Source organism: Tachypleus tridentatus, chromosome 5 (genome assembly GCF_004210375.1).
Source record: "Tachypleus tridentatus isolate NWPU-2018 chromosome 5, ASM421037v1, whole genome shotgun sequence".
NCBI lineage: Eukaryota > Metazoa > Arthropoda > Merostomata > Xiphosura > Limulidae > Tachypleus > Tachypleus tridentatus.
In genome coordinates this window covers 5988811-6015881 of record NC_134829.1, presented here as the reverse complement: position 1 = coordinate 6015881, position 27071 = coordinate 5988811, and the positions used below count along the sequence as shown (strand labels likewise).

The following is a 27071-nucleotide window of genomic DNA, read 5'->3' as shown; positions in this document are numbered from 1 at the left end:
TGTATATTAGATTGTTATGGTAGCTACGCGACAGATATAATATTTGTTGTATACTAGATTGTCATGGTAACTACGCGAGAGATATAATATTTGTTGTATATTAGATTGTCATGGTAACTACGCGACAGATATAATATTTGTTGTATATTAGATTGTCATGGTAGCTACGCGACAGAGATAGTAATGCAGAGCTGTCTTGGGAGACGAAGGTGTTCTGTCCTCGCTTCTGTTCAGACTTTCGGGAAACCTGGTTGTCCAGCAGGTACTCGCCATTACCTCAAGGTTGTTTACACTTGTGGTAAGTAGGTTTTATTTATTATTCATCAAAGTTCGTTTAGTTCAAGTCGTAATTTCTTTATTGTCGTTATTTTGTGTAAATGATTGGAAGTTCTGTTCACATAAAAAAAAGACGGGTTAAGGCACTCGAATCGCAATCCGAAGGTCGTGGGTTTGAGTCCCCGTCACACCAAACGTGCTCGCCCTATCAGCCGTGGGGGCGTTATAATGTGAGGGCCAATCCCATTATTCGTTGGTAAAAGAGTAACCCAAGACTTGGCGGTAGATGGTGATGACTAGTCCATTTCCCTCTAATCTTGCACTGCTAAATTAGGGACGGTGAGCGCAGATAGCCCTAGTGTAGCTTTGTGTGAAATTCAAAACGAACAAACATACTTGAACTGTGATATGAACTCACAATTCTTTTGTGTGCTTCCATCAAGTAAAAGACACGCTAAAGACACATAACTCCACCCTCTAATTTTACAGTTTCTAAAGAAATACTTCGGAAGCCGGATATTGATGGACAGGAAAACACCGAAATCGACAAAACTGACTACTTTGTGGAAGAACCGAGATATGTAGCGCCACCCGTGGGTCAGAACAGAACTAGATGGAAAGGAAGTCTAGAATATACTGTAACTATCGGTAAAAGTACAGCCACTACGAAACACAAAACAGGTAATAGGAGTTGTTGCATTGTTGTTATGCACTTGACAGTATTACGATTATTTTGATAAATATTTACATCAGCGACAAAATTATGTTTCAAACAAGCGCTATTTAATTTACTTACTTTATATGAAAAAACAGATTGCTTTATAATCCTACACCTGTTTCGTGATTTTTGTGATAATATGTCAGATCCTTCTGATAACAAAGAATCGTAATAGCAGCTTTAAGAAATACTCCAAAAGAAACCAACAGTAGTTGTCAGAAAATATCCACAAAAAACAACAAAAACTGTCAGAAAATATACACACAAAAAACAACGATGACTGTCAGAAAATATACACAAAAAAACAACGGAAACTGTCAGAAAATATCCACACAAACAACAACGGAAACTGTCAGAAAATATCCACACAAACAACAACGGTAAATATCAGAAAATATCCATACAAAAAACAACGTTAACAGTCAGAATATATTCACACAAAAAACAACGGTAACAGTCAGAAAATATCCACACAAAATACAACGGTAACAGTCAGATAATATCCACACAAAAAACAACGGTAACAATCAGAAAATATCTATACAAAAAAGCAACGGTAACAATCAGAAAATATCTACACAAATAAACAACGGTAACATTCAGAAAATATCCACAAAAGACAACGGTAACAGTTAAGAAATATGCACAAAAACAACCGAAACTGTCAGAAAAAAACCAAAAAACAAAGGTTACTGTCAGAAAGTATCAACATAAAAACAAAGGTTACTCTCAGAAAGTATCCACATAAAAACAAAGTTAACTGTCAGAAAATATGCACACAAGAAACAACGGAAACTGTCAGAAAATATCCACACAAAAAACAACAGAAACTATCAGAAAATATCCACACAAAAAACAATGGAAACTGTCAGAAAATATCCACACAAAAAACAACAGTAGCAGAATATATCCACAAAGAAACAACGGTAACAGTCAGAATATATCCACACAAAAAACAACGGTAACAGAAAATATACACACATAAAACAACGGTAACAGAAAGTATCCACACAAAAAACAACGGTAACAGAAAGTATCCACACAAAAAACAACGATAACAGTCAGAATATATCCACACAAAAAATGACGGAAACAGTCAGAAAATATCCACAAAAAACAACGGTAACAATCAGAAAATATCCACAAAGAAACAACGCTAGCAGAAAATATCCACACAAAAAACAACGGAAACTGTCAGAAAATATCCACACACAAAAAAACGGTAACAGTCAGAAAATACCAACACAAGAAACAACGGTAACTGTTAGGAAATATCCACACAAAGAAACAACGGTAACAGTCAGAAAATATCCATACAAAAAACAACGGTAACAGTCAGAATATATCCACACAAAAAACAACGGTTACATAAAATATCCACACAAAAAACAACGGAATCTGTCAGAAAATATGCACACAAAATACAACGGTAACAGAAAATATGCACACAAAAAACAACGGTAACAGAAAGTATCCACACAAAAAACAACGGTAAAAGTCAGAATATATCCACACAAAAAATAACGGTAACAATCAGAAAATATCCACACAAAAAAACAACGGTAACAGTCTGAAAATATCCACACAAAAAACAACGGTAACAGAAAGTATCCACACAAGAAACAACGGTAACAGTTATGAAATATGCACAAAAACAACCGAAACTGTCAGAAAATATCCACACAAATAAACAACGGTAACAGTCAGAAAATATCCACAAAAAACAACGGTAACAGTCAGAAAATATCCACAAAAGACAGCAGTAACAGTTATGAAATATGCACAAAAACTACCGAAACTGTCAGAAAATATCCACACAAAAAACAATGGTTGCGGAAAATATCCACACAAAAAACAACAGTTGCGGAAAATATCCACACAAAAAACAACGGTAACAGAAAATATGCACACAAAAAACAATGGTAACAGTCAGAAAATATCCACACAAGAAACAACGGTAACAATCAGAAAATATCCACACAAAAAATATCGGTAACAGTCAGAAAATATCCACACAAAAAACAACGGTAACAATCAGAAAATATCTATAGAAAAAAGCAACGGTAACATTCAGAAAATATCCACACAAATAAACAACGGTAACATTCAGAAAATATCCACAAAAGACAACGGTAACAGTTAAGAAATATGCACAAAAACAACCGAAACTGTCAGAAAAAAACCAAAAAACAAAGGTTACTGTCAGAAAGTATCAACATAAAAACAAAGGTTACTCTCAGAAAGTATCCACATAAAAACAAAGGTAACTGTCAGAAACTATTTTTAGTTCCTTTACTGTTTTTTATGACATTTAATTTGATATTGTGACAAGCACTGGTATAAAGGCACATATAAGATAAACAAGTGCTGGTATAAAGGCACATTTAAGATAAACAAGTGCTGGTATAAAGGCACATTTAAGATAAACAAGTGCAGGTATAAAGACACATACAAGATAATATAAAGTCTTCTACAATATTCAAGAAGTTTATTACAAGTGGAACACGGTTCGTTCTGTATGTAAATGTTTCAAGTATGTTGGGGTTTCTCGACCGTTAATGATGATTATTGCTTTTAATTTATTATAACAGACATTCAGTGGATTATTAAATATGTAACATATATGAAAATATGGCATGTATAATAGATCATTCCAACTTACAGTTGTTGACCAGCCAGTTTTTCAAGGTGTAGAGAATACGGACATTAGCAACTGTACAGTTATTGAAGGTGATCAAAAGGTTGTGGGCTTCCTTACCGAGTGGATTGCAGCATACAAGTTCTTAAAAGGTGGGGATTTAATACGTCAAATAACTTTCTGTCCGATTGTAAAGTAGGCTTAGTAAAATTAAGCTTTAACCCTCGCTTTCTACTGATTTAAACTTCTGGAGAGTTATTATTTAATCATTCTGATAATTTCGTAAAAAAGAGAAACTATCCAATCAGCTTGGCTATAATTTCCTCGTGTAATTCATGTCATGTAGTTTTCATTAATATGACCAAGTCAGATCTGCTTATAATTTCCTTGTCTACTTCATGTCATGTAGCTTTCATTAATATGACCAAGACAGATCTGGTTATAATTTCCTTGTCTAATTCATGTCATGCAGTTTTCATTAATATGACCAAGTCAAAACTGATTATAATTTCCTTGTCTAATTCATGTCATGTAGTTTTCATTAATATGACCAAGTCAGATCTGGTTATAATTTCCTTGTCTAATTCATGTCATGTAGTTTTCATTAATATGACCAAGTCAGAACTGATTATAATTTCCTTGTCTAATACATGTTATGTAGCTTTCATTAATATGACCAAGTCAGAACTGATTATAATTTCCTTGTCTACTTCATGTCATGTAGCTTTCATTAATATGACCAAGACAGATCTGGTTATAATTTCCTTGTCTAATTCATGTCATGCAGTTTTCATTAATATGACCAAGTCAAAACTGATTATAACTTCCTTGTCTAATTCATGTCATGTAGTTTTCATTAATATGACCAAGTCATGTAGTTTTCATTAATATGACCAAGTCAGATCTGGTTATAATTTTCTTGTCTAATTCATGTCATGTAGTTTTCATTAATATGACCAAGTCAGATCTGGTTATAATTTACTTGTCTAATTCATGTCATGTAGTTTTCATTAATATGACCAAGTCAGATCTAGTTATAATTTCCTTGTCTAATTCATGTCATGTAGTTTTCATTAATATGATCAAATCAGAACTGATTATAATTTCCTTGTCTAATTCATGTCATGTAGTTTTCATTAATATGACCAAGTCAGAACTGGTTATAATTTCCTTGTCTAATTCATGTCATGTAGTTTTCATTAATATGACCAAGTCAGAACTGATTATAATTTCCTTGTCTAATACATGTTATGTAGCTTTCATTAATATGACCAAGTCAGAACTGATTATAATTTCCTTGTCTACTTCATGTCATGTAGCTTTCATTAATATGACCAAGACAGATCTGGTTATAATTTCCTTGTCTAATTCATGTCATGCAGTTTTCATTAATATGACCAAGTCAAAACTGATTATAACTTCCTTGTCTAATTCATGTCATGTAGTTTTCATTAATATGACCAAGTCATGTAGTTTTCATTAATATGACCAAGTCAGATCTGGTTATAATTTTCTTGTCTAATTCATGTCATGTAGTTTTCATTAATATGACCAAGTCAGATCTGGTTATAATTTACTTGTCTAATTCATGTCATGTAGTTTTCATTAATATGACCAAGTCAGATCTGGTTATAATTTCCTTGTCTAATTCATGTCATGTAGTTTTCATTAATATGACCAAGTCAGAACTGATTATAATTTCCTTGTCTAATTCATGTCATGTAGCTTTCATTAATATGACCAAGTCAGATCTGCTTATAATTTCCTTGTCCAATTCATGTCATGTAGCTTTCATTAATATGACCAAGTCAGATCTGGTTATAATTTTCTTGTCTAATTCATGTCATGTAGTTTTCATTAATATGACCAAGTCAAAACTGATTATAATTTCCTTGTCTAATTCATGTCATGTAGCTTTCATTAATATAACCAAGTCAGATCTGGTTATAATTTCCTTGTCTAATTCATGTCATGTAGCTTTCTGTTAATATAACCAAGTCAGATCTGGTTATAATTTCCTTGTCTAATTCATGTCATGTAGTTTTCATTAATATAACCAAGTCAGATCTGGTTATAATTTCCTTGTCTAATTCATGTCATGTAGCTTTCGTTAATATAACCAAGTCAGATCTGGTTATAATTTCCTTGTCTAATTCATGTCATGTAGTTTTCATTAATATGACCAAGTCAGAACTGATTATAATTTCCTTGTCTAATTCATGTCATGTAGCTTTCATTAATATGACCATGTCAGATCTGGTTATAATTTCGTTGTCTAATTCATGTCATGTAGTTTTCATTAATATGACCAAGTCAGAACTGACTATAATTCCTTGTCTAATTCATGTCATGTAGCTTTCATTAATATGACCATGTCATGTAGTTTTCATTAATATGACCAAGTCAGATCTGGTTATAATTTCCTTGTCTAATTCATGTCATGTAGCTTTCGTTAATATAACCAAGTCAGATCTGGTTATAATTTCCTTGTCTAATTCATGTCATGTAGTTTTCATTAATATAACCAAGTCAGATCTGGTTATAATTTCCTTGTCTAATTCATGTCATGTAGCTTTCGTTAATATAACCAAGTCAGATCTGGTTATAATTTCCTTGTCTAATTCATGTCATGTAGTTTTCATTAATATGACCAAGTCAGAACTGATTATAATTTCCTTGTCTAATTCATGTCATGTAGTTTTCATTAATATGACCAAGTCAAAACTGATTATAATTTCCTTGTCTAATTCATGTCATGTAGCTTTCATTAATATAACCAAGTCAGATCTGGTTATAATTTCCTTGTCTAATTCATGTCATGTAGTTTTCATTAATATGACCAAGTCAGATCTGTTTATAATTTCCTTGTCTAATTCATGTCATGTAGTTTTCATTAATATGACCATGTCAGATCTGGTTATAATTTCCTTGTCTAATTCATGTCATGTAGTTTTCATTAATATGACCATGTCAGATCTGGTTATAATTTCCTTGTCTAATTCATGTCATGTAGTTTTCATTAATATGACCAAATCAGAACTGATTATAATTTCCTTGTCTAATTCATGTCATGTAGTTTTCATTAATATGACCATGTCATGTAGTTTTCATTAATATGACCAAGTCAGATCTGGTTATAATTTTCTTGTCTAATTCATGTCATGTAGTTTTCATTAATATGACCAAGTCAGATCTGGTTATAATTTCCTTGTCTAATTCATGTCATTTAGTTTTCATTAATATGACCAAGTCAGATCTAGTTATAATTTCCTTGTCTAATTCATGTCATGTAGTTTTCATTAATATGACCAAATCAGAACTGATTATAATTTCCTTGTCTAATTCATGTCATGTAGTTTTCATTAATATGACCAAGTCAGAACTGGTTATAATTTCCTTGTCTAATTCATGTCATGTAGTTTTCATTAATATGACCAAGTCATGTAGTTTTCATTAATATGACCAAGTCAGATCTGGTTATAATTTTCTTGTCTAATTCATGTCATGTAGTTTTCATTAATATGACCAAGTCAGATCTGGTTATAATTTACTTGTCTAATTCATGTCATGTAGTTTTCATTAATATGACCAAGTCAGATCTGGTTATAATTTCCTTGTCTAATTCATGTCATGTAGTTTTCATTAATATGACCAAGTCAGAACTGATTATAATTTCCTTGTCTAATTCATGTCATGTAGCTTTCATTAATATGACCAAGTCAGATCTGCTTATAATTTCCTTGTCTAATTCATGTCATGTAGCTTTCATTAATATGACCAAGTCAGATCTGGTTATAATTTTCTTGTCTAATTCATGTCATGTAGTTTTCATTAATATGACCAAGTCAAAACTGATTATAATTTCCTTGTCTAATTCATGTCATGTAGCTTTCATTAATATAACCAAGTCAGATCTGGTTATAATTTCCTTGTCTAATTCATGTCATGTAGCTTTCGTTAATATAACCAAGTCAGATCTGGTTATAATTTCCTTGTCTAATTCATGTCATGTAGTTTTCATTAATATAACCAAGTCAGATCTGGTTATAATTTCCTTGTCTAATTCATGTCATGTAGCTTTCGTTAATATAACCAAGTCAGATCTGGTTATAATTTCCTTGTCTAATTCATGTCATGTAGTTTTCATTAATATGACCAAGTCAGAACTGATTATAATTTCCTTGTCTAATTCATGTCATGTAGCTTTCATTAATATGACCATGTCAGATCTGGTTATAATTTCGTTGTCTAATTCATGTCATGTAGTTTTCATTAATATGACCAAGTCAGAACTGACTATAATTCCTTGTCTAATTCATGTCATGTAGCTTTCATTAATATGACCATGTCATGTAGTTTTCATTAATATGACCAAGTCAGATCTGGTTATAATTTTCTTGTCTAATTCATGTCATGTAGTTTTCATTAATATGACCAAGTCAGATCTGCTTATAATTTCCTTGTCTAATTCATGTCATATAGCTTTCATTAATATGACCATGTCAGATCTGGTTATAATTTTCTTGTCTAATTCATGTCATGTAGTTTTCATTAATATGACCAAGTCAAAACTGATTATAATTTCCTTGTCTAATTCATGTCATGTAGCTTTCATTAATATAACCAAGTCAGATCTGGTTATAATTTCCTTGTCTAATTCATGTCATGTAGCTTTCGTTAATATAACCAAGACAGATCTGGTTATAATTTCCTTGTCTAATTCATGTCATGTAGTTTTCATTAATATAACCAAGTCAGATCTGGTTATAATTTCCTTGTCTAATTCATGTCATGTAGCTTTCGTTAATATAACCAAGTCAGATCTGGTTATAATTTCCTTGTCTAATTCATGTCATGTAGTTTTCATTAATATGACCAAGTCAGAACTGATTATAATTTCCTTGTCTAATTCATGTCATGTAGTTTTCATTAATATGACCAAGTCAAAACTGATTATAATTTCCTTGTCTAATTCATGTCATGTAGCTTTCATTAATATAACCAAGTCAGATCTGGTTATAATTTCCTTGTCTAATTCATGTCATGTAGTTTTCATTAATATGACCAAGTCAGATCTGTTTATAATTTCCTTGTCTAATTCATGTCATGTAGTTTTCATTAATATGACCATGTCAGATCTGGTTATAATTTCCTTGTCTAATTCATGTCATGTAGTTTTCATTAATATGACCATGTCAGATCTGGTTATAATTTCCTTGTCTAATTCATGTCATGTAGTTTTCATTAATATGACCATGTCAGATCTGGTTATAATTTCCTTGTCTAATTCATGTCATGTAGTTTTCATTAATATGACCATGTCAGATCTGGTTATAATTTCCTTGTCTAATTCATGTCATGTAGTTTTCATTAATATGACCATGTCAGATCTGGTTATAATTTCCTTGTCTAATTCATGTCATGTAGTTTTCATTAATATAACCAAGTCAGATCTGGTTATAAGTTCCTTGTCTAATTCATGTCATGTAGTTTTCATTAATATGACCAAGTCAGAACTGATTATAATTTCCTTGTCTAATTCATGTCATGTAGTTTTCATTAATATGACCAAGTCAGAACTGATTATAATTTCCTTGTCTAATTCATGTCATGTAGTTTTCATTAATATGACCAAGTCAGAACTAACTATAATTTCCTTGTCTAATTCATGTCATGTAGTTTTCATTAATATAACCAAGTCAGATCTGGTTATAATTTCCTTGTCTAATTCATGTCATGTAGTTTTCATTAATGTAACCAAGTCAGATCTGGTTATAATTTCCTTGTCTAATTCATGTCATGTAGCTTTCGTTAATATAACCAAGTCAGATCTGGTTATAATTTCCTTGTCTAATTCATGTCATGTAGTTTTCATTAATATGACCAAGTCAGAACTGATTATAATTTCCTTGTCTAATTCATGTCATGTAGCTTTCATTAATATAACCAAGTCAGATCTGGTTATAATTTCCTTGTCTAATTCATGTCATGTAGTTTTCATTAATATGACCAAGTCATATCTGGTTATAATTTCCTTGTCTAATTCATGTCATGTAGTTTTCATTAATATGACCATGTCAGATCTGGTTATAATTTCCTTGTCTAATTCATGTCATGTAGTTTTCATTAATATGACCATGTCAGATCTGGTTATAATTTTTTTGTCTAATTCATGTCATGTAGTTTTCATTAATATGACCATGTCAGATCTGGTTATAATTTCCTTGTCTAATTCATGTCATGTAGTTTTCATTAATATAACCAAGTCAGATCTGGTTATAAGTTCCTTGTCTAATTCATGTCATGTAGTTTTCATTAATATAACCAAGTCAGATCTGGTTATAATTTCCTTGTCTAATTCATGTCATGTAGTTTTCATTAATATGACCAAGTCAGAACTGATTATAATTTCCTTGTCTAATTCATGTCATGTAGTTTTCATTAATATGACCATGTCAGATCTGGTTATAATTTCCTTGTCTAATTCATGTCATGTAGTTTTCATTAATATGACCATGTCAGATCTGGTTATAATTTCCTTGTATAATTCATGTCATGTAGTTTTCATTAATATGACCAAGTCAGAACTGATTATAATTTCCTTGTCTAATTCATGTCATGTAGTTTTCATTAATATCACCCTGTCAGATCTGGTTATAATTTCCTTGTCTAATTCATGTCATGTAGCTTTCATTAATATAACCATGTCAGATCTGGTTTTAATTTCCTTGTCTAATTCATGTCATGTAGCTTTCATTAATATAACCAAGTCAGATCTGGTTATAATTTCCTTGTCTAATTCATGTCATGTAGCTTTCATTGATATCACCATGCCATGTAGTTTTCATTAATATGACCAAGTCAGAACTGGTTATCATTTCCTCATCCACTTACTGTGTGATAATATTTCTCTAACACAACCAACTCAGAACTCACTGCCTCCACTACTTAAAAAAATGCAATCTAAAATTCATCCAGAGATGGAAAGTGTTAATTACTAATTTCCTATTCGTTTTGTATATTTCGTGTGATGTTCGTTATTTGTTTCACAGGACAATCAAACCATGACAAATTTCCTAAACGGTCAGACAAATTTCGTTTAGTTTTTCAGTAGCCTTTAGTTTCTTATTCTAAGTTTCGTAAACCAATAGGAGAAAATAACACGGCTAATAAAACATGAAAATTAACTAGACGTAAATAGTCTAGATTTTATCAGTATTATGAACCATAACTATCAAACTCGTTTTAATTAGTATTCTTATCACAAGATGGCGTATTTACCCAATATGTTTTACATCCAAACAACGCTCAAAACAGTTGATTTTTGGATTTCATGTTTCATTACTTTGTTTCAATCTCTTTATTAAAAATACCCACATTCATATTTAACTTGCTGAGTTTTGTTCTTTTTTCGTTTTCACTATAACTAATTCTTTCATTCTGTATTATCTACATGTGTTACTACTAGATCTTTCATTGTGTGTTATCTACATGTGTTACTACTATCTCTTTCATTACGTGTTATCTACAAATGTTACTGCTAATTCTTTCATTCTGTGTTATCTACATGTGTTACTACTAGATCTTTCATTGTGTGTTATCTACATTTGTTACTACTAGTTCTTTCATTCTGTATTATCTACATGTGTTACTACTAGTTCTTTCATTCTGTATTATCTACATGTGTTACTACTAGCTCTTTCGTTCTGTATTATCTACATGTGTTACTACTAGCTCTTTCGTTCTGTATTATCTACATGTGTTACTACTAGTTCTTTCATTCTGTATTATCTACATGTGTTACTACTAGCTCTTTCGTTCTGTATTATCTACATGTGTTACTACTAGCTCTTTCATTCTGTATTATCTACATGTGTTACTACTAGCTCTTTTCTGTTCTGTATTATCTACATGTGTTACTACTAGCTCTTTCTGTTCTGTATTATCTACATGTGTTACTACTAGTTCTTTCATTCTGTATTATCTACATGTGTTACTACTAGTTCTTTCATTCTGTATTATCTACATGTGTTACTACTAGTTCTTTCATTCTGTATTATCTACATGTGTTACTACTAGCTCTTTCGTTCTGTATTATCTACATGTGTTACTACTAGCTCTTTCGTTCTGTATTATCTACATGTGTTACTACTAGTTCTTTCATTCTGTATTATCTACATGTGTTACTACTAGCTCTTTCGTTCTGTATTATCTACATGTGTTAATACTAGCTCTTTCATTCTGTATTATCTACATGTGTTACTACTAGCTCTTTCGTTCTGTATTATCTACATGTGTTACTACTAGCTCTTTCGTTCTGTATTATCTAAACTGAATCTTCTTTCACAGAAAACAGAGAAAAGTGCATTCTCTACCTAACGCTTAGTCTTAGTGTCGGATTGGTCGTCTTTTTCCTGCTTTTGTCCATCCGAATATATTCTCAAAAGAAGAAAGAAAGAAAGAATTCTAAGTTAAACATCAGCGAACCTCTTCCCACGTTGTCTGATGAGGATATATCTGACTTGGAGCATTTAGATAACACTGACAGACGAGGCCACACTGCAGAAGCACTGCGGGAAGGTAGATCTACAATAAGAAGACAAGACAGCGACACATACCCAAGAGCTCCGATGTCTCAGAACATGAGTAATTATTACTACAGTTAGTTCGTTATGAAAAATAGCCATATTTATATCGGACGTGTGTATATAATGAATCACGTGTCGGACACGGTGAACAACGCTTATTCGTTGTCTTCGAATCACGATCTTAATTAATCCTAACTAGTTTTGGACCAGCATGTTTGTCGACAGAGATTCGAATTTGTGACACTTAGAATGCGAATCGAGAACACCTAACCACCAGGCCGTGCCAGGACCCGCTGTAAATGAGGCTATATATTTATATTGTTTAATCTTAGGCCCTGAGTAGAAAAAACTCGTGATGTTCTTTATTGTCTTAAGAATAACAAGAAATATTCCTTTAAAACATTTGAGAAAAAAATTTTTGAGAACAATTTAATAAGAAAAGAGTTGTAACCAAGTGTTGTGGTAATGACCCTCATATCTTGCTTCCAATTATAATTAAAGTCGAAATAAATGAACTGATAGCATTTAATTTCTTCTGTGACATATCTATCAATTGTGTGTGCTTCTGTGATGGTTTGTGAACTTTCCGCAGATGTCGATACTGGTTGGAGACAACAAGAAACAAGGTCACAACATAAGTTTCTGATATTTCTGTCTTATTCTGGGTTACAGGGAAGTAATTCAAAGCTTTGGTCTTGCTCAATGTTACAGAGGGTTCATTCAAAGCTTTGAATTTTTCGGGGTTACTGACAAGTGACACAAAGCTCTGGTTACAGATAACTGATTCAATACTTCAGCCTTGTTAGGGTTACTGAGGAAATGGACCAAAGCTCTGATTACAGATACGTGATTCAATATTTTAGCCTCGTTAGGGTTACTGAGAAATGGCCCAAAGCTCTGGTTACAGTTAGATGATTCAAAGTTTCAGTTGAATTTACAAACTCCAAGCTTTGTTCTTGTTAAGGGTTCCAGTTAAGTGTCTGAAAGCAAACGAAGTCAAGCCTTTTGTTTACTTGTTTTACCAAGTCAAGTTTAGAGTTGATTCTTAAGAAACACGAAACTTGCTTTGACCAATCACAACATTTGATAAATGAATCAATCAGAACAACGTCAAAGGTACGTAAACGGCGATTTGTCGGGATAATAATTATTTATTTTATAATATAAACATGTTTGTAATGACAAGGTCTTGTTACCACTACTATTGTCATCGAATCTACTCTTGGTGTTGATTCTGTACTTTGAAATTTTCACCATTACAACATAAATGTAGGTTATTAGGCTTAATTTGCCCCTCCTGTGGCATAGCAGTATATCTGCGGACTCACACCGCTAAAAACCTGTTTTCAATATCCGTGGTGGGCTAAACACAGACAGCCCATTCTGTAGCTTTGTGCTTAGTTCTAAACAAAGAAACTGGTCTAGTGTGTTTAAAGCTGGCTTTTTGTTATTAAGTATAATATTGTTAGAAACAATAGGTACAGTGTAAATGCTTTACCCAAGCTGACAAAGTATCATTATAATCAGATATACTTGTCATAATACATTAGTATTAAGCCTATTATATTTTTGAACACTGCATTTTTTACGCAATCCCTTCGAAAATTTAAAGAATTGTTGTATAATAACAGTATTCCAACCACACAATATTCGCCATATTTATTGTTGATGGCACTTTTTGTTAAACTTAGAGGTCATCATATTGGTTGGGACACAACAAACACAATAATAATACAAACACTATTTTTACACATCGTGTTTCAGAACTTTCGTGTTTTGTTTGAAGTTAAGCTACACAATGGGCTATCTGTGCTCTGCCCACCACTGATATCGAAATCCGTATTTTAGCGTTGTGAGTCCCCAGAAATAAAGCTATGCCACTGGGGATAGTGTTTTAGAACAACAATATTTACGGTGTAACCGCTATTTCTGAGCTTGCGAGACACTAGTATGCACTCTTCAAATTCTTAAAAATCTCTAAAATGTAGATAAAAGTTGAAGAATATAATAGACACAGTTGCTCAAACTTCTACTAGATGGCGTTAAGCAGAAATATGTGCTGATATTCGTAAAAAGATACAGGAAGGTTTACTGAAATACAAGGTCAGCTGAAACTCAGACAGATTTACATTATATGTAAGAAAGACTATATATGCAAAAAATGTCTACAAGACATATATTATCGTTTAATTGTCTTTAAATACGTGAATTTAATTACTAAAGGATTACAGTTACAATAATTGTACACTAATATCTGATTGGTTGATAATTTCTTGTGTCTGTTAGACGTCACTCAGTGTGAACCATTCGCCTTGTTGTTCTAGAACAAAGTAGATGACTTTTTAAGCGATATAAATATAATGCATTCAAATACACTTAGTATACTATCATTATATGCATCCCCTGTATTTGTGATGTAGAAAGTATAGCGTCTTCTACATATATATCAGTTTCACATATCTCTCATTTTTACAACTCAATTAGAAATACCATTTGTAATTTAAAATGAAAATTGGCTTAGTTTATATCCACAAATAATGACTTTTATAACTCTAAGAAAGTTGAACTGTGTGATTTTTTTCGGTCTATACCTTTAGTTTTATAAAGCCTATTATATGATCTAATCCTAATATATTCAAACAGTTAAGCCTGTTCTTAAAGAAGGCGGTTACTCCCGGTTATCAGTTAACGTTTAGTAGTCTGTAAGCTATGTCAGTTTCCAGAATGTAATTTCTTTCCGGTGAGTAATAGAATCATGTTTAGAAAACATTTTATAAATTATTAACAAGTATTCTATTTTAACATAATGGAAAAATGTTGTAGTTCAAACCACCAAGAAGTTTACTACAGATATATATATACAACATTATCCATATAACGTTTCGGTCAGTGTCCTACTTAGGTTTCACTAACTGAACAATAAATCCGTAAACGAAAACATTCAAAATCGAAGGTCGCGTGACAACGTAACAAATGAACGTGTATAATATCTTTTAATGACGAGAAACCCACTTAAAAATAAAAATATATCTCAGAACGGCTGATATGGGTACTAACACTTCCTACCTTCCTGGGTTATCTTCAAGAACTAAGCAACCAAACATTTAAACTTATGAACCAATTTCAAGATACAACAATTAATAATTTCATTAAAGCTTATAAAAGACTTTATCCTAAACCAAATTATTATGTAAATTTACCTTTTCTATATGATATTCCTAAACTCTATAAATCTCAGGTTAATTTGAAATTTATTCCTAGTTTTTTAACAATCATTAAAAAATCGGCCATTTGTATTAAATAAATTACTAAATATGTTATTTGATAAAGTTAAAGGTTCACTTATAAGAAACAAGTTTTGGATCATAAAATAACTAACATATTTTAAAATATCTAAGAAATTGTGAACAATATTCAAACATTTGGTTTCACCACAATCCCTCTATATTTAGTTTTTTTTTATAATTTCATTAGTAGAACAGTTCTGTTGTTCTTGCAAAGTACTGGAAGGAAAAATTAGCTCCAAAGACATAAAAATGTATTAACTTTCTGCATTTATAATAAGTATATATTTTTCAATAAGCAGGCTTCAAAACAAGTGATAGGAGTTCCGATGGAAGCTAACCATTCTACTTGTATTGAAATTTTAAAATTAATGAAAATAGGCTTATTGAAAATTACATAAACCTGGACATTTGTGCCTTAACTTACAATTACATAGATGATTTAATTAGTTTAAACAACCCCGAAATAAATAATTTTATGAACACTATTTATCTGGTAGAATTATAAATTCAAAAGACTTCAATATCTAATATAGAAACACATTATTTAGATTTAGAACTTAAAGTAATTGATAAGGCTATCAATTTAAATATTTTCGATAAAAGAAAATATTTTATTTTTTCAATATATGGTTTACCCTCTTTTAATAGTAACGTACCATTCTATTCTGTTATACGTATTATAACTTTACAATTATTTAGATTTTGTAAAATTTATAATAATTTACATTATTTTATTATCGATGTTGAAATATTGATACAAAAATTAATAGTTGATGGATTTAATAAAGAAACTTTAAATAAAATTATTAAAGTATTCTGTGATAAATATAAAAATGTATTAAATAAATATAAATATAAATTAAGGAAATTTTACTGAAAATTTCTGATAAATATTTTTTAGTTGTCAATGAGGTCCTTTAAACAACTAAGCACTACTCTATGCGAATGAAGATCTTTACGCATATAAGGCTTTTTTAGAGCCTGAAAATTGGTAGTTACAGTGCATTTAATGAGTTGTGGTTGGAAGTTGTGCTAGTTAGTTTAGATAACAAATTGTGTCCCTAGTATAATTTGTTTACTAGGCTACTAATTAGTTCCTTACCACAGTAGTGGGAGATGAAATGCCAACTTCACAAGATAAGTTTATTTACCTTATTTATCACCAAGTGATAATACCTTATTATTTGTTATTACTTTTTATTCTTTACATTGGAAAGCAGTCACCTGTCTGCACTCTAATTTCTATTTGTATTTATGTTTATTATTTTATTACTTAATCATTTTATTCTTTTCGCGAGACTGGTGAACAGAGGCTAAGACTGATAGATGGTGTATCCCCACCACAATGTGAGTCCTACCTTATAGGAGCTCCACAACCTAGGGTACATTTTATATTCCCGTTATAGCTTGTACCCTGGGAATCCTTTCGATTAGTACAGCATATTTTATTTAGGTTTATTTTTGTTTATAACAAATTATTATTAGTCAGAGATTTTGATTTACTGTTTTTAACGCACTTCTTCCTTTTGATTTTGTTTTATTTTACTTATCTGTTCACTATTAATATTTTATACATATATATATATAGAGAGAGAGAGATAGAACTTTCTATTATTTCAAGAGTTTAGTAAGCATTGTTATACTCGTTCGTTTCTTACATTGTCACACGACCTTCGATTTAGAATGTTTTCGTTTATGGATTTACTGTTCAGTTAGTGATACCAGAAGGGCATTACTCAAAACGTTGTGTATGTAGTTAACTTCTTGGTGGTTTGACCTACAGTAACATTTTTCTTTCATTTCTTTCAACAACCACTAGGAGTAATATTCTACATGGTTCTATTTTCAACATATCTAGCCCAGCTCGTTAAGTATATATATATTTACATTTAACGACCCCTACAAGCGATTCTTAAATGAAAGAAGTACACTTTTAATGAAATGTAGAAATTAATTCCATTTTTTAAGATCTGTCACAAATTGATATTTTCCAGTTTTTTTGTCGTCTTTTCCCAGAGCAGACAAAAAGTCAAATATTTGTTACTATTACTGGTTTAGCCTTTTTTTTTAATTATTCGGTAACAATCATATTATCCTTTAACTGCTTTTTGTCTCAAATTTTTGAAAGAACATTTTACAAAATGGAGAAACTAGCACGCTCGTGGACTTGCAGAAATTTAAACTGAACAAATTGATGTCACTGAAGGTTTATTTGGATATTAACAGGTTTTATTAAAAATAAGTATTTCAGAATGAAAATTACCACTGGTATTAACCTTTGTTATTCGTGATAGTTTTAAATAATAAAACGAGGTAATGATAACTTTAATAAAGTTAAGCCTGATTCACAATTTTAAGGAATTCGGTCTTTTTGTGTGTTTTTTAATGCGATGGTCCACATCTCACTTCCGTGCACCGCGGGGAATCGAACTCCGGATTTAGTGGATCATGCTGCAGACTCGTCAGAGATAACTTTTTAAAGCTTGTTTGCAGTGAAGCACAAAGCTGCACGATGCTCAACTGTGCTGTGTCCATCACGCGTATCGAAACCCGGTTTTTAGAATTACAAGTTCGCAGACTTATCGCTGAACCACTAGAGGGCAGATTCTTAAGAAAGAAAATAGCATAAACAATTCTAACGTTAAGACTCACTATTTGTATTAATGTCCAAAAAACCCAACAAACCGATAATTATTTGATTATTTATACACTGGAAAATAAACTGACTTGAGTGTCTGTGAATATTTTAATGTCAAGAGAGATGTTCATGTAACTTACAAAAGATAATTGTTTTGTAAACTGTTTATGAACCTGTTTTTATAAGTTTGATAGTCATTACTTTTTCTTTATATTAGAACAGCTGTTTCTTCATGTATAACATTTATGTGTTATAGATTGAAAACGTGTTATAGATTGTTCTCTTGTAAACACTTGAATATAAATGTTTTATCTTATTAAATTTGTTGCTTTCTTTATTAAAAATCAACTTTCAATATGTTACGCCATGGGTTATCCTGATATACAATACTGTTCAAAAGTGTTTGAACAAATCGAACATTAAATTCCAGGCTACTTTCAAAGAACTATGGGATGTAAATCACAGGTAAAATAACAAGTTATTATTAATCTTTATACTTAGTACAACAGAAACTCGGTGGAAGTTATTGAGTTCATCAAACAGTTAATATATTTGTGTCTCCCTTTTTGTTTTAACAACTGTAGGCAGTCATGTAAGATATTTAATCAAAATATCCTTTGGTATTTTACTCCAAATTTCTGTAATACACTCCCATCATGTTTCTTTTGACGTAGCTTTTGATTTGTCAATTTTTTTATCTATCAAAACCCAGGTTTGCTCAATTGAATTGAGATTGGGGCTCTGTGGGGCCATTACATCATTTGAACATCTCCAGTAGCTTCTTTCTTGGCTAAGTAATTTTTACATAGATTGGATAAGTGTTTAGGGTCATTATTTTCTTGATAATAGAATCATTTACTGATAATACACAAAACATTGGTATATCATGAAGGAACATTATCTGATGGTACTTGTGCTGGGCCATTATTTCATCTATTTTCCAAATATCTCTTGTCGACTCAGCAGAAAAGCACCCCAAACCATCATATTGTCTCCCCCATGCTTCATGGTAGGTGCTATGTACTCAGGTAAGTATCTTTCACCTTTCTTAAGCTTTAAATCAAATATTTCAAACTACGACTCATCCATCCATAACACACTTTTCATATCATTAACAGTCCAGTTTATGTACTTTTTAACATATTTTAGTCTATTAACAATATTTGTAGATCTAAGTCGAGGTTTTCCTAACTGATACAGAACCAAATATTCCATTATCATTAAGTCTTCTTAATACTGTAGATGTGGACACTTTTCTATCATTTGGTACATGGTTGTTTATCTCATGCTTGAGATCAGTGTCTTCCTTCTGTCCTGAAGACTGAATAAACAAAGATATTTAACACCAGTGTCATTGAGGTTAGGTGTTGTGTCTCTTCCTTTCTTAGTTTCAAATCTACCTGTTTCACGATTTAGGGCTTACTTGACAGTGTTTGGGGAACATTTCAAATCTGTAGTAATTTGCTGAAATGTCCAGCCAGCATCACGTTATTCGAACTCTCTGCTCTGTGGTTTTTTGGGTTCTGACATGATAATCAAACATAATATATGGTGTTAAACATTGTTTTTATCGAGGTGTATTTGTGAAGTGATAATAAACTGATTTCTTCTATCATATACCAGTACAATATTTTTGCTCCTTGCTAGCTTCTTTGGTTTGTTTTGAATTTCACACAAAGCTACACGAGGGCTATCTGCGCTAGCCGTACCTAATTTAGCAGTGTAAGACTAGAGGGAAGGCAGCTAGTCATCACCACCCACCGCCAACCCTTGGGTCACTCTTTTACCAACAAATAGTGGGATTGACCGTCACTTATAACGCCCCTACGGGTGAAAGGGCAAGCATGTTTGGTGCGACGGGGATTCGAACCCGCGACCCTCACATTACGAGTCGAGTGCCTTAACCACATGGCCATGTCGGGCCTGCTAGCTTCTATCTATACAGTTAAGTCACTGCATGGATTGCCATAACAGTTATTTCAGACTCTAAATTTGATCAGTATGTTCATTCAAACGGAACCCTGATGACATACCCATGGTACAGCAATATGGGCATTGAACAAAAATGATAGGTTTTCTCGTTCTGGCTCATTCAACTATTAACATGAATCAGTGAATCACTACCGTAATGTTGAGAGTTACATCCTGTGACGTCATGGAAGAATTAGCCTCATAAAGAATGAGGCACATTCTCTTGTTGTAACAGTTTTACACAGTAATGTATTTTTAATCAGATTAACAACAACAAAATATGAACTCAATTTCTACATGAATTACAACTGTTATTTGTATGTTATTCATTCGTTGAACGATCCCATGAAACTCCATTACTGTCGAGTTATAGACTCGTTCATTTTCTTATTGGTTTAATACATTCATGTGTATGTTACAACTGTTGCTTTGCACTTTTGATAGAAATTGCGATAATATTGGACACCTCTGTAGCCTTAGAAACACACATATATAACACCGGACAAACCTATCGTATTCAATACATCTAAGATAAACAGATGCCGAGAATACAATACAAGCTGTATTGTTAAATATACAAACGTAGGGTTAACGGAGCTGTCTTTGACTTTAAACATACAAATATCCCCTATCAGGAAATCTGTACCTTTATATAAAAATGTATCTCATACAGGAGAAACAAGTATCTTTGGATTCACACATGTTAAGTGAAATACCAGCATATATGGATACAAATGTATGTCTTATAATACGTGAGGAACATAGTAACAAACAGTTAATAATTATAGTCTGGAACCAGAACAAATAGTGAGAAGGGTGCGATACCACAAATATAGTAACAAACAGTTAGTAATTATAGTCTGGAACCAGAACAAGTAGTGAGAAGGGTGCGATACCAGAAACATAGTAACAAACAGTTAGTAATTATAGTCTGGAACCAGAACAAATAGTGAGAAGGGTGCGATACCAGAAATATAGTAACAAACAGTTAGTAATTATAGTCTGGAACCAGAACAAGTAGTGAGAAGGGTGCGATACCAGAAACATAGTAACAAACAGTTAGTAATTATAGTCTGGAACCAGAACAAGTAGTGAGAAGGGTGCGATACCAGAAATATAGTAACAAACAGTTAGTAATTATTGTCTGGAACCAGAACAAATATTGAGAAGGATGCGATACCAGAAACATAGTAACAAACACTTAGTAATTATAGTCTGGAACCAGAACAAATAGTGAGAAGGGTGCGATACCAGAAACATAGTAACAAACACTTAGTAATTATAGTCTGGAACCAGAACAAATAGTGAGAAGGGTGCGATACCAGAAATATAGTAACAAACAGTTAGTAATTATAGTCTGGAACCAGAACAAATATTCAGAAGGATGCGATACCAGAAACATAGTAACAAACAGTTAGTAATTATAGTCTGGAACCAGAACAAGTAGTGAGAAGGGTGCGATACCAGAAACATAGTAACAAACAGTTAGTAATTATAGTCTGGAACCAGAACAAATATTGAGAAGGATACGATACTAGAAACATAGTAACAAACAGTTAGTAATTATAGTCTGGAACCAGAACAAATAGTGAGAAGGGTGCGATACCAGAAATATAGTAACAAACAGTTAGTAATTATAGTCTGGAACCAGAACAAGTAGTGAGAAGGGTGCGATACCAGAAACATAGTAACAAACAGTTAGTAATTATAGTCTGGAACCAGAACAAGTAGTGAGAAGGATGCGATACCAGAAACATAGTAACAAACAGTTAGTAATTATAGTCTGGAACCAGAACAAATATTGAGAAGGATGCGATACCAGAAACATAGTAACAAACAGTTAGTAATTATAGTCTGGAACCAGAACAAGTAGTGAGAAGGGTGCGATACCAGAAACATAGTAACAAACAGTTAGTAAGTATAGTCTGGAACCAGAACAAGTAGTGAGAAGGGTGCGATACCAGAAATATTGTAACAAACAGTTAGTAATTATAGTCTGGAACCAGAACAAATAGTGAGAAGGGTGCGATACCAGAAACATAGTAACAAACACTTAGTAATTATAGTCTGGAACCAGAACAAGTAGTGAGAAGGATGCGATACCAGAAATATAGTAACAAACAGTTAGTAATTATAGTCTGGAACCAGAACAAGTAGTGAGAAGGGTGCGATACCAGAAACATAGTAACAAACAGTTAGTAATTATAGTCTGGAACCAGAACAAGTAGTGAGAAGGGTGCGATACCAGAAACATAGTAACAAACACTTAGTAATTATAGTCTGGAACCAGAACAAATAGTGAGAAGGATGCGATACCAGAAACATAGTAACAAACAGTTAGTAATTATAGTCTGGAACCAGAACAAGTAGTGAGAAGGGTGCGATACCAGAAACATAGTAACAAACAGTTAGTAATTATAGTCTGGAACCAGAACAAGTAGTGAGAAGAGTGCGATACCAGAAACATAGTAACAAACAGTTAGTAATTATAGTCTGGAACCAGAACAAGTAGTGAGAAGGGTGCGATACCAGAAACATAGTAACAAACACTTAGTAATTATAGTCTGGAACCAGAACAAATAGTGAGAAGGATGCGATACCAGAAACATAGTAACAAACAGTTAGTAATTATAGTCTGGAACCAGAACAAGTAGTGAGAAGGGAGCGATACCAGAAACATAGTAACAAACAGTTAGTAATTATAGTCTGGAACCAGAACAAGTAGTGAGAAGGGTGCGATACCAGAAACATAGTAACAAACAGTTAGTAATTATTGTCTGGAACCAGAACAAGTAGTGAGAAGGGTGCGATACCAGAAACATAGTAACAAACAGTTAGTAATTATAGTCTGGAACCAGAACAAATAGTGAGAAGGGTGCGATACCAGAAACATAGTAACAAACAGTTAGTAATTATAGTCTGGAACCAGAACAAGTAGTGAGAAGGATGCGATACCAGAAACATAGTAACAAACAGTTAGTAATTATAGTCTGGAACCAGAACAAATAGTAAGAAGGGTGCGATACCACAAACATAGTAACAAACAGTTAGTAATTATAGTCTGGAACCAGAACAAGTAGTGAGAAGGATGCGATACCAGAAACATAGTAACAAACAGTTAGTAATTATAGTCTGGAACCAGAACAAGTAGTGAGAAGGATGCGATACCAGAAACATAGTAACAAACAGTAAGTAATTATAGTCTGGAACCAGAACAAATAGTGAGAAGGGTGCGATACCAGAAATATAGTAACAAACAGTTAGTAATTATAGTCTGGAACCAGAACAAGTAGTGAGAAGGGTGCGATACCAGAAACATAGTAACAAACACTTAGTAATTATAGTCTGGAACCAGAACAAATAGTGAGAAGGGTGCGATACCAGAAATATAGTAACAAACAGTTAGTAATTATAGTCTGGAACCAGAACAAGTAGTGAGAAGGGTGCGATACCAGAAACATAGTAACAAACACTTAGTAATTATAGTCTGGAACCAGAACAAGTAGTGAGAAGGGTGCGATACCAGAAACATAGTAACAAACAGTTAGTAATTATAGTCTGGAACCAGAACAAGTAGTGAGAAGGGTGCAATACCAGAAATATAGTAACAAACAGTTAGTAATTATAGTCTGGAACCAGAACAAATATTGAGAAGGATGCGATACCAGAAACATAGTAACAAACAGTTAGTAATTATAGTCTGGAACCAGAACAAGTAGTGAGAAGGGTGCGATACCAGAAACATAGTAACAAACAGTTAGTAATTATAGTCTGGAACCAGAACAAGTAGTGAGAAGGATGCGATACCAGAAACATAGTAACAAACAGTTAGTAATTATAGTCTGGAACCAGAACAAATAGTGAGAAGGGTGCGATACCAGAAACATAGTAACAAACAGTTAGTAATTATAGTCTGGAACCAGAACAAGTAGTGAAAAGGATGCGATACCAGAAACATAGTAACAAACAGTTAGTAATTATAGTCTGGAACCAGAACAAGTAGTGAGAAGGATGCGATACCAGAAACATAGTAACAAACAGTAAGTAATTATAGTCTGGAACCAGAACAAATAGTGAGAAGGGTGCGATACCAGAAATATAGTAACAAACAGTTAGTAATTATAGTCTGGAACCAGAACAAGTAGTGAGAAGGGTGCGATACCAGAAACATAGTAACAAACACTTAGTAATTATAGTCTGGAACCAGAACAAGTAGTGAGAAGGGTGCGATACCAGAAACATAGTAACAAACACTTAGTAATTATAGTCTGGAACCAGAACAAATATTGAGAAGGATGCGATACCAGAAACATAGTAACAAACACTTAGTAATTATAGTCTGGAACCAGAACAAGTAGTGAGAAGGGTGCGATACCAGAAACATAGTAACAAACACTTAGTAATTATAGTCTGGAACCAGAACAAGTAGTGAGAAGGGTGCGATACCAGAAACATAGTAACAAACACTTAGTAATTATAGTCTGGAACCAGAACAAGTAGTGAGAAGGATGCGATACCAGAAACATAGTAACAAACAGTTAATAATTATAGTCTGGAACCAGAACAAGTAGTGAGAAGGGTGCGATACCAGAAACATAGTAACAAACACTTAGTAATTATAGTCTGGAACCAGAACAAGTAGTGAGAAGGGTGCGATACCAGAAACATAGTAACAAACAGTTAGTAATTATAGTCTGGAACCAGAACAAGTAGTGAGAAGGGTGCGATACCAGAAACATAGTAACAAACAGTTAGTAATTATAGTCTGGAAACAGAACAAGTAGTGAGAAGGGTGCGATACCAGAAACATAGTAACAAACAGTTAGTAATTATAGTCTGGAACCAGAACAAATAGTGAGAAGGGTGCGATACCAGAAACATAGTAACAAACAGTTAGTAATTATAGTCTGGAACCAGAACAAATAGTGAGAAGGGTGCGATACCAGAAACATAGTAACAAACAGTTAGTAATTATTGTCTGGAATTAGAACAAGTAGTGAGAAGGGTGCGATACCAGAAACATAGTAACAAACAGTTAGTAATTATAGTCTGGAACCAGAACAAATAGTGAGAAGGGTGCGATACCAGAAACATAGTAACAAACAGTTAGTAATTATAGTCTGGAACCAGAACAAGTAGTGAGAAGGATGCGATACCAGAAACATAGTAACAAACACTTAGTAATTATAGTCTGGAACCAGAACAAGTAGTGAGAAGGATGCGATACCAGAAACATAGTAACAAACAGTTAGTAATTATAGTCTGGAACCTGAACAAGTAGTGAGAAGGGTGCGATACCAGAAACATAGTAACAAACAGTTAGTAATTATAGTCTGGAACCAGAACAAGTAGTGAGAAGGGTGCGATACCAGAAACATAGTAACAAACACTTAGTAATTATAGTCTGGAACCAGAACAAGTAGTGAGAAGGGTGCGATACCAGAAACATAGTAACAAACACTTAGTAATTATAGTCTGGAACCAGAACAAATATTGAGAAGGATGCGATACCAGAAACATAGTAACAAACACTTAGTAATTATAGTCTGGAACCAGAACAAGTAGTGAGAAGGGTGCGATACCAGAAACATAGTAACAAACACTTAGTAATTATAGTCTGGAACCAGAACAAGTAGTGAGAAGGGTGCGATACCAGAAACATAGTAACAAACACTTAGTAATTATAGTCTGGAACCAGAACAAGTAGTGAGAAGGGTGCGATACCAGAAACATAGTAACAAACAGTTAGTAATTATAGTCTGGAACCAGAACAAGTAGTGAGAAGGGTGCGATACCAGAAATATAGTAACAAACAATTAGTAATTATAGTCTGGAACCAGAACAAATATTGAGAAGGATGCGATACCAGAAACATAGTAACAAACAGTTAGTAATTATAGTCTGGAACCAGAACAAGTAGTGAGAAGGGTGCAATACCAGAAACATAGTAACAAACAGTTAGTAATTATAGTCTGGAACCAGAACAAATATTGAGAAGGATTCGATACCAGAAACATAGTAACAAACAGTTAGTAATTATAGTCTGGAACCAGAACAAATAGTGAGAAGGGTGCGATACCAGAAACATAGTAACAAACAGTTAGTAATTATAGTCTGGAACCAGAACAAGTAGTGAGAAGGGTGCGATACCAGAAACATAGTAACAAACAGTTAGTAATTATAGTCTGGAACCAGAACAAGTAGTGAGAAGGGTGCGATACCAGAAACATAGTAACAAACAGTTAGTAATTATAGTCTGGAACCAGAACAAGTTGTGAGAAGGGTGCGATACCAGAAACATAGTAACAAACAGTTAGTAATTATAGTCTGGAACCAGAACAAGTAGTGAGAAGGGTGCGATACCAGAAACATAGTAACAAACAGTTAGTAATTATAGTCTGGAACCAGAACAAATAGTGAGAAGGGTGCGATACCAGAAACATAGTAACAAACAGTTAGTAATTATAGTCTGGAACCAGAACAAGTAGTGAGAAGGATGTGATACCAGAAACATAGTAACAAACAGTTAATAATTATAGTCTGGAACCAGAACAAGTAGTGAGAAGGATGCGATACCAGAAACATAGTAACAAACAGTTAATAATTATAGTCTGGAACCAGAACAAATAGTGAGAAGGGTGCGATACCAGAAACATAGTAACAAACAGTTAGTAATTATAGTCTGGAACCAGAACAAGTAGTGAGAAGGGTGCGATACCAGAAACATAGTAACAAACAGTTAGTAATTATAGTCTGGAACCAGAACAAGTAGTGAGAAGGGTGCGATACCAGAAACATAGTAACAAACAGTTAGTAATTATAGTCTGGAACCAGAACAAGTAGTGAGAAGGGTGCGATACCAGAAACATAGTAACAAACAGTTAGTAATTATAGTCTGGAACCAGAACAAGTAGTGAGAAGGGTGCGATACCAGAAACATAGTAACAAACAGTTA

General features: G+C 32.9%; 1 protein-coding gene across 1 annotated transcript in view; it reads left to right on the top strand.

The window, feature by feature from the left end:
• Nucleotides 1-18449, top strand: part of LOC143250419 (protein eva-1-like) — a 443732-nt gene extending 425283 nt beyond the window's left edge. Inside the window, exons 5-8 of the mRNA XM_076500886.1 lie at nucleotides 152-298; nucleotides 766-957; nucleotides 3659-3784; nucleotides 11982-18449. Of these exons, the coding sequence (XP_076357001.1) occupies nucleotides 152-298; nucleotides 766-957; nucleotides 3659-3784; nucleotides 11982-12298 (782 nt within the window). The 3' untranslated portion in view covers nucleotides 12299-18449. The remainder of the gene's footprint in view (nucleotides 1-151; nucleotides 299-765; nucleotides 958-3658; nucleotides 3785-11981) is intronic.
• The last annotated feature ends 8622 nt before the right edge of the window (nucleotides 18450-27071 follow it).